The sequence below is a fragment of the Alosa alosa genome, chromosome 1, assembly GCF_017589495.1.
Source record: "Alosa alosa isolate M-15738 ecotype Scorff River chromosome 1, AALO_Geno_1.1, whole genome shotgun sequence".
NCBI classification, from domain to species: domain Eukaryota; kingdom Metazoa; phylum Chordata; class Actinopteri; order Clupeiformes; family Clupeidae; genus Alosa; species Alosa alosa.
Genome location: NC_063189.1, coordinates 1,057,953 through 1,071,586, shown reverse-complemented (window position 1 = coordinate 1,071,586; position 13,634 = coordinate 1,057,953). Strand labels below are relative to the sequence as shown.

The 13,634-nt window shown below is 45.3% G+C and overlaps 1 protein-coding gene across 1 annotated transcript in view; it reads right to left on the bottom strand.

Moving 5' to 3' along the window:
* Window positions 1-2,428: 2,428 nt before the first annotated feature.
* LOC125302825 overlaps window positions 2,429-13,634 on the bottom strand; it is a 43,108-nt gene continuing 31,902 nt past the window's right edge. The window contains exons 10-11 of the mRNA XM_048256147.1: window positions 4,054-4,172; window positions 2,429-3,298 (exon numbers count right to left, since the gene is read on the bottom strand). Coding sequence (XP_048112104.1) covers window positions 3,088-3,298; window positions 4,054-4,172 — 330 coding nt within the window. The 3' untranslated portion in view covers window positions 2,429-3,087. The remainder of the gene's footprint in view (window positions 3,299-4,053; window positions 4,173-13,634) is intronic.

Genomic DNA, 13,634 nt, shown 5'->3' with positions numbered 1-13,634 from the left:
AGTTTCACTTGCGCAGACATGTAGGCCTACATTGGACACTCTACTAGGCAATTTAATGTTATGCTTCTATATTTTATGACACCAAAATGAAGAAGTATGCTATATCTTGATCGGGAAACCTTTTCATTGTGAATTAAATTAAAATGTTCTCCTTTGGAAACATGTTTCATTAGGCTACTAGGCTATTTGTTTTGCCTTACTCTATTCATTTAGGCTAGGCCTTTTTATTCAGTTATTAATCATCTTCCGACCTTCGCACTACTTGTGTAGCGCACGCATTCTCCGACCTGTCACTCATCATCGGAAGGGAGGTGTTTGGAATCATTCACGCGTTAAAATCGTCAGCCAATCAAGGTGGTCACTTCAGTCAAGCTCGTGCATGAGTAATGACGTCATCCATAGCAACGAAGACTCACTCCTAGTTTAGGAGTTGTCATTTTTCTTTACCAAGAGTAGGTCTGAAAGGCTTTGTGAATAACTTTTAAGTGAAAACTCCAAGCTAAAATCTTTTACTGCGATTTAGGAGTAGCCTACTCCTAGTGGTAAAATAAAAGCCTTTGTGAATAGCCTACGGCCCCAGTTATTCATCATCTTCCGTCCTTGTGTAGCGCACGCATTCTGAGACCTGTCACCTGTCACTCATCATCGTAAGGGAGGTGTTTGGAATCATGCCCGCGTTACAATCATCAGCCAATCAAGGTGGTCACACTTGCCCATTTACACAAATTAATGGTCGATCATTACTGATGATCATTGTTATTTAAGAACATGCAGTGTGCGTAGGGCACCAAAAACATCTTGCTCGTAAAAAAGCATCATACCGCACATTGTGGCGGGTCTGTTATTTAACCTACTTACTGTAGGCTGCGCAAACCACAGGCCTTTATTTTGGGCAAGCCTGCATTCGAGGCTTTCTGTTGAAGAATTTTATATAAAGCCTGCGCTAACAGTAATCCTCCTGCCCCTGATAGGCTACCACAGCTGTGGATAGTGTGGAATGTTCAAGTAATAACACAATCCAATGTGTGTCTCAATTGTCCCCCGCTGACCACCTCACACATTTCTCTAGATTTTGCAACAAACTTACATGACACAATGCCATAAAATATGCCAGTTTTAGGACACAGAATAATGTTTGTAATGATACCAGTTAGGCCTACGTTTAACAGTAAGAAGTGTAATGAGCTATTCATTGTCGAAGGTGCATTATGAAGTGAAATTCTTACTTTGGAAAACAAACATTTGCTGATATCATCGCCGATATCATAAGAATATTGCAACAGATTCTGTGTGTTCTGGACTGCAGGTAACTTGTTAAGCCAGTGGTTCTCAAACTTTTATTTCATTCCCCACTTTGATCAAGGGGCATGACTGATGATAGTGGAGATAACGTGTTATCCCGAGGCCTTTGCAAGTCAGCATCTCCGACGGTAGTCTACCCTATTAAAAAAATAAGTTTTCGATGTCCCAAACGGAGAGCCATACTTTATTGTTTTTAACGATCTCTATGCTACTCACAAAAATGTAGGCATGGGGACATGATGAAGTAGCCTAGGCTATCCAACTGTCGTGTGTTAAATGATTGTGATTAGCCTACGAGCCAGTGGTTTTCAAACATAATGCGTGACTCGGACATGCAACAGGCTCATATCGTCCTCGCATTCGCAAAATGAGGACCAGTGTTTTGTCAAATTGCAAATAGCTATTCGTTTTAACAAATTTTTATGATAGTATGAAGTGCTTTTTGTATAGGCTACTATCTTAATCTTGGAATATGGGGAGGGAAGTGGCATGTCTGCAGTCAGACAAATATGAATGTAATTCTGTGGCATAAAGCAGATGTATTTGTTTATTGTACAGACAAATAAAAATGACATGTCAAGCAGTCAATTGACTACATTGCAGTCAAGTAGTAGGGCAAATTAATGTGGGTCATAGTTGTCTAGCCTGTTAAAAACATCGCTAGATAGTATTAAATCGCCAACAACATTGTTTTGCAGAAGCTACAGATTAATTCTGAACAGTTATTTCTCTACTGTTTCAATTATCACACAAGACACTGTTTTGATTTGCGTAGTTGCGTTACCCCCAACACAGACGATAACATAGACAGCAAATTAAGATATTTTTTAGTTTTGTGGAGCGGCACCGGTAGGCTATCAAAAGCAGATTTCGATTTACGCTACCACCGTGTAGTCAAGCCTTAAGCCATACCCAAGTAGCCTTAATCGAGGTAATGTTTAATTATGCATGATTTATTTTGTTATTGAATTCGTAGGCTGGGACTCCTCTCAGTAACAATTATGTTTAAAGGTAGCCTCCTGCTTTTTCAGAAGGGGCGGCAGTCAGGCTACTGACAGAGCGATGTACAGTGGCAGAGCGACGCACAGTGGCTGAAAGTGGTACTTCACGCCTCGTAATGCGCGACTGAAGTGGCCATTTGAAAGCGATGCCCACTGTATATGATAGCTGCTCACCCTACACACACAGGCTCAAGACAGCCAGAGTAAGCACTCAGCTCATAGATGTTCTAGAATGCCCATATTTCCGGTATTTTGATAGGCGATAGAATCTTTGCCCTTTGCTGGGTCGTTGACAAATAAGGCTTGAGTTTTTAACTAATGCCCCCACTCAAGCTTTACTCAAAAGATTACAGTCTTTTAAAAATCTTCCCCAGATCTTGTGAAAATGGTATGGTGTAAGGAGGCCTTAATTTGGGTTATGCGTCTGGCTGATACCTGAACTAGGGTAAGACAAACTACTTTATGAATGATTAGGGCAGTGTCCCCGTTTTAAGTTTACAAAGACAAAAAACATTACAGATTTGGATGTAGTTACGCTTCTAAGCTGAAAATGTCCCCGGATTATGTCACAGAATCTGGTCACCTTAACAAAGTGAAGCGTATTGCAAAGCTTAACACAGCGCTAACATTACTGACACAGAGCTAACAGTACTAACACAGAGCTAGCTGTGGAAGTTGTATATAGCTGTGATTGGTTGTCTTAGACAAGACATGGCGTGGCAGATAAAATCCTAAGGCTGTGATTGGTTGTCTGAGATAAGACAGGGCGTGGCATCAGAGATCCTCAGGCTATAATTGATGGTCGTAGGCAGGGCAGAGCACGGTACCAGAGAGGGGCGGGGCTTGGGGACGTGGCTTTGAGTGGCGGCTCGCTCAGTGCCGAGACAGGAGAGGCCGTTTGGGGCGAACATTCTGATACCGCGTCCATCACCTCGCTCATCTCCTGCTTGGACAAGCGGCCCTTCCACTTCAGCAGGGCACTCAGCTGCTCCTTACTGCACACACACACACATATACACACACACACAAATACACACACGCATACACACACCCACACGCATACACACAAAAAAAAACACAGACATACACACACACACACACATTTTAATGCCTTTATTTGTGTTCACATTTTACAATAGATTTCATTGAACACAAACAATCTTTGAAACCAGCATTGTAAACCCAGTAGCCTATGCCTCTGGTCTCAGTTCATGGGTACAAAAAACACACCACACACACGCACACACACATTCACACATATAAAAAACAGCGCCTTCTCCATATGTGGCCACTGCCAATTATCACAGACATTGAACAGAATTTTGCTAGAGCCTTTGTGTGTGTGTGTGTCTGTGTGTGTGTGTATATGTGTGCGTTTGTATGTGTGTGTGTGTGTATGCATATGTGTGTGTGTGTGTATGCGTGTGGGTATATTTGTGTGTGTGTGTGTGTCTGCGTATGCATTTGTGTGTGTGTGTATGCGTTTGTGTGTATTGTAAATGTTTTTTTGTGCGTGCGTGTTTGAGCGTGTGTGTTTTTGCGCTTGTGTGTGTGTGTATTGAAAGTGTGTGTGTGTGTGTGTAAGTGTATGCGTGTGTGTGTGTGTATACGTATGTATGTGTGTGTATACGTGTGTATGTGTGTCTATGTATGTGTGTGTGTGTATGTGTGTGTGTGTGTCCCGCCTGACGTTTGGCTCCACCATGTGTGTTTGTGTGTGTGTATACATGTGTGTGTGTGTGTGTCCTACCTGATGTGTGGACACTCTGTGATGATCTCGGTGAGGATTAGCTTCAGTGTGTCCACACCACTGCTCTTTAGAACCTCACTCACCCTCTGCAGCAACACACACCTTTGCACTTCACCATCCTGCTCCACACACACGCACCACACACATACCATACACACACCACACACAACACACACGCGTATACATACACACACACACACACACACACACACAAACATGCCAATTATCACAGACATTGAACAGAATTTTGCTAGAGCCTTTGTGTGTGTGTGTGTGTCTGTGTGTGTGTGTATATGTGTGCGTTTGTATGTGTGTGTGTGTATGCATATGTGTGTGTGTGTGTATGCGTGTGGGTATATTTGTGTGTGTGTGTGTGTCTGCGTATGCATTTGTGTGTGTGTGTGTGTGTTTGTATGTGTGTGTGTGTGTGTATGTGTGTGTGTGTGTGTGTGTGTGTGTGTGTGTATTGAAAGTGTGTGTGTGTGTGTGTGTCTATGTATGTGTGTGTGTGTGTATCACATTATGTATGTGTGTGTATACGTGTGTATGTGTGTCTATGTATGTGTGTGTGTGTATGTGTGTGTGTGTGTCCCGCCTGACGTTTGGCTCCACCATGTGTGTTTGTGTGTGTGTATACATGTGTGTGTGTGTGTGTCCTACCTGATGTGTGGACACTCTGTGATGATCGGTGAGGATTGGCTTCAGTGTGTCACACCTCTTTAGAACCTCACTCACCCTCTGCAGCAACACACACCTTTGCACCATCCTGCTTCACACACACGCACACACATACCATACACACACCACACACAACACACACGCGTATACACATACACACACACACACAAAACATTAGTACAAAAGGGCAAAATTGTAAAACTGCTTTTGTTGTACATGTGTTGTGGCTGCTGTGTGTAAGTGTGTATTATGTGTGTGTGTGCCATTCTGTCTGTGTGTGAGCGTGTGTGTATGTGTGAGTGTGCGAGCGTGTGTGTATGTGAGCGTGTGTGTGTGTGTTTGTGAGACCTGCTGTGGTCTGTGTGTGCAGGCGCAGATCAATGCATAGGCTAGATATGGAGCGACTGGTCTTAGGTATGCTCAGACCCCAGATGCATACATCGCAGCTAGACCGTTACAGTTTTGCATACCAGGAGAAGTGGGCGTGGGCGATACCATCACTTATCTTCTACAGGACACATTCTCTCAACTAGACAAAGGGAAAAGTGCTGTGAGAATCATGTTCTTTGATTTCCTGAGGTGCTTCCAACACCATCAACCCCTCAGATTGGGAGACAAGCTCTTACAGATGAGTGTGGGCCTCACCCTGGTAACCTGGATTACAGACTACCTGACCCGGCGACCACAGTTTGTCAGACTGAAGAACTGTCTCTCTGACACTGTGATCAGCAGCACTGGGCCACAGGGAACTGTGCTCTCAGTCCTGTTCACCTGTACACATCTGACTTCTGCTACAACACGAGTCATGCCACATGCAGAAGTTTTCTGGCGATATTACGTTATTGTGGGGGTGTATCAGGGGACGAGCAAGAGGGAGGAATACAGGAGCCTGGTGGAGGACTTTGTGCAATGGTGCAAAACTCAATCACCTTCAACTCAACACTTCAAAGACCAAGGGATGGTGGTGGATTTCCGCAGGTCTAAGCCCGCTCTGCCTGAGTCTCCATTGATGGGGTCAATGTGGAGGTGGAAAGCACCACAAGTATCTGGGTCTCCACCTGGACAATAAACTGGACTGGTCAGCCAACACTGACACCTCTACAAAGAAGGGCCAGAGCAGACTGTACTTCCTGAGGAGGCTGCGGTCCTTCAGTAGTATTGCAACAAGCTCCTCAGGATGTTCTACCAGTCTGTTGTAGCCAGCATCCTCTTCTATGCAGTGGTATGCTGGGAGGAAAGCACAAAGAAGAAGGATGCTGGGGCTGACTTGACGGGCTGTTAAGGGAAGGCTGGCTCTGTAGTGGGAGCTGAACTGGAGTGCATCACTTCAATATCTGACAAAAGGACCCTGAACAAACTGATCAACATCTTGGACAATGAATGTCCACAGTACTGAATCAGCCTTAGTTAAAGTTTTTAACGACCTCCCTCATTACTGCCGATAATGGACATTTATCGTTTAGTCCCTCCTGGACTTCAGTGCTACAACCACACCATAGACCATGACATACTACTTCCCACAGGATTGAACATTTGATAGGCATTTAAGACTCAGCACTCCTTGGTTTAGATCATACCTTTCTAACCGCAGAACCAATTTGTACAAGTCCACAATAAACCATCTATCAGACTATGGTAAAATATGGGGTGCCCCAAAGCTCAGTACTAGGGCCCTGTTATTTTCTCTATATGCTTCCTCTAGGCTCAGAAATTAGAAACATGGCATTACATTTCATTCTTATGCAGACGATACACAACTATACCTTTCCGTGGAAACCTGACCAATTAACTCCGTTAGCCAAACTTGACACATGTATAAGAGATATAAAGACATGGATGACAAAGAATTTCCTGCTTTTGAACTCCGATAAAACAGAAGTCATGATTGTAGGCCCTAAAAGATGAGGGATATCCTATCCTCATCACAGGCTACATTTACTGATCTTCGACTATCCTCATCCACAAGTGTTAAAAAATCTAGGAGTTACAATTGACCAAGACCAAGTAATCACATAAAACAGATTACCAAAACTTCATTCTATCACTTAAGGAACATTTTCAAAGATAAGGAAGTCCTTATCCTTACCAGGCAGCTGAAAAAATTAATCCATGCTTTTTGTAACCTCAAAGATTGATTATTGCAATGCTCTGTATGCTGGCTGCAATAATACCTGTCTAAAAGAGCTTACAGCTTATACAAAATGCAGCTGCTTGCACACTCACTAGAACTAAAATATATGAACATATTTCCCTATCCTGGCATCTCTACATTGGCTGCCTGTTAAAAGTCGCATTGACTTCAAAATATTACTTCTAGCATTACAAAGCCATTAATGGCCAGGCACCAGAATATATTAAAGATCTCCCTAGTCCCATATAGCCCTCCCAGACCGCTCTGATCACAGAATACTGGCCTTGTAATTCCAAGAATCTCAAAAGAAAAAGCGACAGTGGGTGGCGGAGCTTTCAGCTATCACAAGACCCCTCCTCTGGAATAATCTCCCTTCCTCAATTAGATTAGCAGACACCCTCCCTATTTTTAAGTCTAGACTTAAAAACATACCTTTTTACTGCCTCCCATAGTTAGATATGGTGCAGTGTGGAACTTCACCCACCTCAGGGGATTTTGGAATGGACCACCCTGCTGAGTCCTCGTGTGACTGGCACCCCAGTCACAATTGAGAGATGGTCACTGACCATACCACCTGCTGGTGTTGACTACCCCTCACCATGCCTTAGTTATGCTGCTGCCAGCATAGTGCTGTCATGGACTTCTCATGTGCCATGCCATTACAACCCCTCCCCTCTCCTCTCTCTCCTACCCTCTTTTTTCTCTCAACTCTCCCTCTCTTGCCCATTCTCACTATGATTTACTGTAACAATATATAGCACTACTGATCCTTCTTGACATTAACCACATTGATTTCAAGTAATACTAACCATTCTACATTTCTCTTTCTTCTCCCTTTACTGTACCTCACTTGTGTGAGGTATATCAAAGAATCAAAGTCAAAGTCAGCTTTATTGTCAATTTCTTCACATGTTCCAGACATACAAAAGAGATCGAAATTACGTTTCTCACTATCCCACGGTGAAGACAAGACATATTTTTGCCAATTTAGGTCCACAGACAAGCATAACATTCAAGTAAACAAAAAAAGTAAGTAAATAAGTAAATAAGAGGGCACATATAATAATGAAAAAATAAGAGCAGCAAAATTTGGTTGAAATTGTGCATAGACAGTCAATAAAATACTGAGTGCAAAGTCAGGCCAATAAAAGGCTTGGGTAGTTCTGTTTGACCTAAGTAAGAAAAGAAAGTGGCATAGTGGTTACGCAAGTTATGTAAGGAGCAGCAGATGTGTTGTGTTTTCAGGACAACAACACCAAGTTGTAAAGTGTACAAGTGTGCAAGTGGAGTAGTGCAGGCATTTTGGGTCCAATGTCCAGGATGTTATGTAGCTGAGGGTGGAGGGGGGAGGGAGGGAGAGAGTTCAGCATCCCACGGCTTGGTGTATGAAGCTGTTGGTGAGTCTGGTAGTGCGGGAGGCGCGGCTTCTGTACCTCTTCCCAGAGGGCAATAGATCAAACAGATTGTGGCGGGGGTGACTTGCATCACTCCACAATTTTGGTCGCCTATGCTTGGTGGTGGGTGATGTAAATGTCCTTCAGGGAGGGGGAAGCACCAATAATCCTTCCAGCTGTGTTCACTATGGCTGCAGGGCTTTCCTGTTGTATTCAGTGCAGCTTCCGCCCCACACAGCGATACAGCTGGAGAGGATGCTCTCAATGGTGCCTCGGTAGAATGTGGTCATGATGGCTGGTGGAGCACTTGCTCGCCTGAGTTTCCATGGGAAGTACAGGCGGGCGCTAGGCTCTCTTCGCCAGTGATGCAGTGTTGGTGGTCAGGAGGAGGTCTTCACTGATGTGCACCCCAGGAATTTGGTGCTGCTTTCGCTCTCTCCACCACAGCACCGTGGATGGTCAGTGGCAGGTGTTGGGTGTGACCTCTCCGGAAGTCAACAACAATCTCTTTTGGTCTTGCTGACGTTCAGCAGGAGGTTGTTGTCCCTGCACCATGGTCAGATGGTCGACCACCTCCAACCTGTGTTGAGTCTTGTAAGCCCTTAGTGATGAGACCCACCAGAGTTGGGTCGTCGGCAAATTTCACTATGTGATTGTTGCTGTAGGTTGCAGTGCAGTCATCGTCAGCAGGGTGAAGAGCAGCGGACTGAGCACGCGGCCTTGGGGGCCCCTGTGCTCAGTGTGATGCTGCTGCTTGAGGTATTGTTGCCAGAGGTAGGTACTGAGTCCCAGTTTGTCAAGTTTGCAGATGAGTTGTTGTGGTATTATGGTGTTGAATGCAGAACTGAAGTCTATAAACAGCAATCTCACATATGAGTCTCTTTTCCAGGTGGGTGAGGGCTGGGTGGAGGCAGAGCAGATTGCATCCTCTGTGAACTTACGCTTGGCCGGTATGCAAACTGGAAGGGTCCAGGTGGGGGAGAATGGCTTTGATATGTGACATGACAAGCCGCTCAAAGCACTTTATGATGATGGGTGTCAGTGCCACAGGGGTAGTCATTGAAGCAGGATGGAGCAGTTTTCTTCGGCACAGGTATGATGGTGGCAGCTTTGAAACATGATGGGGCGATGGCTTGCTTCAGGGAAGTGTTAAAGATGTCTGTGAAGACATCCTTAAGCTCCCCCGCGCCCAGTCCTTCAGCGCCACGACCTGGGATGTTGTCTGGACCTGTTGCCTTATACAGTGTTGATAGCAGCAAGTGTCCTCTTCCGCTGTCGGCAGAGAGACACAGGGGCTGCTCATGTAGAGGGGGATGTGTCTTCTGTGGGCAGGTGCTGTTTTGTGCTTCAAAGCTTGAGCAAAGCCCGGTTCAGGTTGTTGAGCAGAGGGATGTTGCTCTCACAGCTCTGTGGCCTTGGGCTTGTAGTCGTGAGGGCCTGAATGCCCTGCCATAGGCTTTGTGCGTTCCTGCTGTCTTTGAAGTGGGTGGTTATCTTGTGAGTGTATTCCTTTTTGCTTCCTTGATGCCCCCGTGGACAGGTTGGCTCGCTGTTTTCATGCCAGCTTCATCCCCAGCTCTGTAGGCTTTGTCTCTGGCCCTCAGCAGCCTGAGGACATCCCCCGTCAGCCATGGCTTCCAGTTAGCCCGCCAGGATGATGTCTTTTGTGGGTCACATCATCGATGCACTTGGTGATGTAAGAGGTTACAGTGTCTGTATACTCCTCTATGTCTGTCGGTTGTTGTAAGTGGCTGCCTGCTTAAACATTTCTGAGTCTGTTGTGTCAAAGCAGTCTTGAAGAGCATCGGAGGCTCCCTCAGGCCACACTTTACCTGCTTACGAACCGGTTTGTTCGCTTTTACCCTTATCATCACCAGTCATCAACCATCCGTGTGCCTGGCCCTCCTCTTACCCATCCCACCTGAAGTCCCATCCTTGACTGCTGTATTACTGTCCCCCTACCTGGATTCCTGGCCCATTACAGCCCCACCTGCCTATGATAACTCTGCCCGAATTCTGGCCTGTCTGCTGACCCACCACTGGCCCCCTCACAACTTTCTTTCCTGGACAATTCCGGCCTTGACTATTGCACTTTCTCTCACTAAATCATGATTATGCTTTATCATACCGGATACGTAATCATCCCACCTTCTGTAACTTTCACCTCAGGTGCTTTAAACACCATGTCCTATTCTCCACACCTGACTGTCATTTGCATTTGTCATTGTTATAGACCTTACTGTCCGTATTGACCCTGGGCAGATGGGTCAGACCCTTGAGTCGTGGATCTGCTCGAGGTTTCTTCCCATATGCATCTCAATTCTAGGAGTTTTTCCCCTGTTACCCTGTTACCCCGGTTACCCTGTTACCCCGGTTACCCTGTTACCCCTGGGCCTTCCTTCCTTCTTCCTTCTTCCTTTTCTTTTCTCCCTCTTTTCTTTTTCTCTGATTGCCTACATTCTGTAAAGCGCCATGATACATGTGAAATGTTTTGGCGCTATATAAGCACAATAAATTGAAATTGAATGCCACCTACTCTACAGCACTATTAAAAAGCAAAAGAGCTTGATCAGCTGGAGATTTCGCTCACTGACTTGCACAACAGACAGACCGAAGTCATTTGTCCCGAGGGCCATTGAACAGTTCAATGCTTCACTAAAGGGAAGAGGAGAGATAGACTTCTCTGCTTAGTCTGTCTGCCTCTCCACCCTCTCCATGTGTGAGTACTGACTGCCCACTACTGCTTTACTACTGTTTTACTGCTGTTTTACTAATGTCCACAGCCTAATGTTTTTACTACTGTTTTCCTGCTACACTGTTTTTCATGCTATATTAGCACACATGACCAATGGCTTCTGCTACAATACTGAATGGCTGTAACCCTATTACCTCAACCTGTTCTTGCACTGACATAGTTTTTTATAGTTTTTTATATGACCTTGTCTACATTATACTTTGCTCTCCTATTTGTCCATATTATTTATGCTGGTCTCTAGACCTTATTATTGCACTGGTGGACTGTTGGACTACTTTTGCACCTTCACCATGACACTCACTCTCTTGAGCACCTCACCATGCACACAAAACTACAGGCCCTGTCACTGCAAGCGTCTCATGCTTGATCACCCTCAAGCACACTGGATTGTTTAAATTTAATTTATATAGTATATTTAGTATTTAGTCTTGTTAGTTTTTCTTATCTCCTACTGTCTCTATTGTACAGTGGAGTTTAGTTATATGTTTATACTTATACTTATATTTACCATTTCTGCTGTAAGTGCATGTTGTGTGTGATGTCTGTATGCTACTGAGACCCCCTGAATTTCCCCTTGGGGATCAATAAAGTATCTATCTATCTATATGGCTGCAGCCCAGGGGCCCCACATGTGTGTGTGTGTGTATGGAGCGTGTGTGTGTGTGTGCAGGCGCGGATCAATGCATAGGCTAGATATGGCTGCAGCCTAGGTGCCCCACATGTGTGTGTGTGCCAGGGGGCCCCCCAATGGCCATAATCAATAAATAATTTGTTTAAATTTACATAAGAGAATAAAACTTAAACTGCATTGGCCCAAAATAAATATTTAAAATAATAAGGCGCTGATGGGTAAAAATGCGGAGTTCACGGTCAAATTAGGTTTTTAAAAATTATTATAAATGAATTATTATAAATAAAAAATATTTATAGACTTAGGCTACAGTTCCGTTGAGAAAATGTGGGAAAGAAGATATGAGAGCTTCATAACTGCTGTGGCATTATTGCTTTTGCAAGGTGGTTGTTGGTTTGTTGTTGATGATTATAAACTGTCTGCAGGTGTAAAAATCGGAGGCTATGGCTTTTGTTTTATGTTGGTTGTTGCTGTAAGGAAGTTAAGTATATATACTCTTTTGATCCCATGAGGGAAATTTGGTCTCTGCAATTATCCCAATCCGTGAATTAGTGAAACACACACAGTGAACACACAGTGAGGTGAAGCACACACTAATCCCGGCAGTGAGGCTGCCTGCAACAACACCGTTTCGGGGGAGCAGTGAGGGAATGGTGCCTTGCTCAAGGGCACTTCAGCCCGTGCTGCCTACTGGTCGGGGTTCAACGGCAACCCTCAGTTACAAGTCCGAGCGTAACCAGTGAGCCCGCGGCTGCCTCAAGTTTGTCTGGTCTGTGAGTATTTTTCTGCATTTTAAGGCCTGATGTGAGCAGGTCAGTTGTTGCCGTGTGCTGTACCAACGTTGCAGTGATGTGTGGCTGTTACCAGCGTTGCGAGTGTTTGCTGTACCAGGTTGCAGTGATAATAAGCTGTACCAGCGATTGCAGTGATGTTGTGTGAGTATCTGATGAGTATCTGATGAGTATCTGATGCAGCTGTATGTCGTGGGAGGGACAGAAAATGTAGCCTAGGGGCCCATGACCACCTGTGTGTGTGTGTGTGTGTGTGTGAGACCTGCTGTGTGAAGGTGGTCTGTGTGTGTGTTTGTGAAGGTGGTGAGACCTGCTGTGTGAAGGTGGTGTGTGTGTGTGTGTGTGTGTGTGAGGTGGTCTGTGTGTGTGTGTGTGAGACCTGCTGTGTGAAGGTGGTGGTGTGTGTGTGTGTGTGTGTGTGTGAGACCTACTGTGTGAGAAAGGTGGTGTGTGTGTGTGAGAGCCTGTGTGTGTGAAGGTGGTCTGTGTGTGTGTGTGTGTAAAGGCTGGTCTGGTGTGTGTGTGTGTGTAAGAGACCTGCACTGTGGTGGTCTGTGTGGTCTGTGTGTGTGTCTGTGTGTGTGACCAATGTGTAGAGACCTGCTGTGTGAAGGTGGTCTGTGTGTGTGTGTGTGTGTGTGTGTGTGTGTGTGTGTGTGTGTGTGTGTGTGTGTGAAAAGACCTGCTGTGTGAAGGTGGTCTGTGTGTGTGTGTGTGTGTGTGTGTGTGTGTGTGTGTGTGTGTGTGTGTGACCTGCTGTGTGAAGGTGGTCTGTGTGTGTGTGTGTGTGTGTGTGAGACCTGCTGTGTGAAGGTGGTGTGTGTGTGTGTGTGTGTGAGAGACCTACTGTGTGAAGGTGGTCTGTGTGTGTGTGAGACCTGCTGTGTGAAGGTGGTCTGTGTGTGTGTGTGAGAGAGACCTGCTGTGTGAAGGTGGTCTGTGTGTGTGTGTGTGTGTGTGTGTGAGACCTGCTGTGTGAAGGTGGTCTGTGTGTGTGAGCGTGTGTGTGTGAGACCTGCTGTGTGAAGGTGGTCTGTGTGTGTGAGACCTGCTGTGTGAAGGTGGTCTGTGTGTGTGTGTGTGTAGAGAGACCTGCTGTGTGAAGGTGGTCTGTGTGTGTGTGTGAGACCTACTGTGTGAAGGTGGGTGTGTGTGTGTGTGTGAGAGAGAGAGACCTGCTGTGTGAAGGTGGTCTGACCTG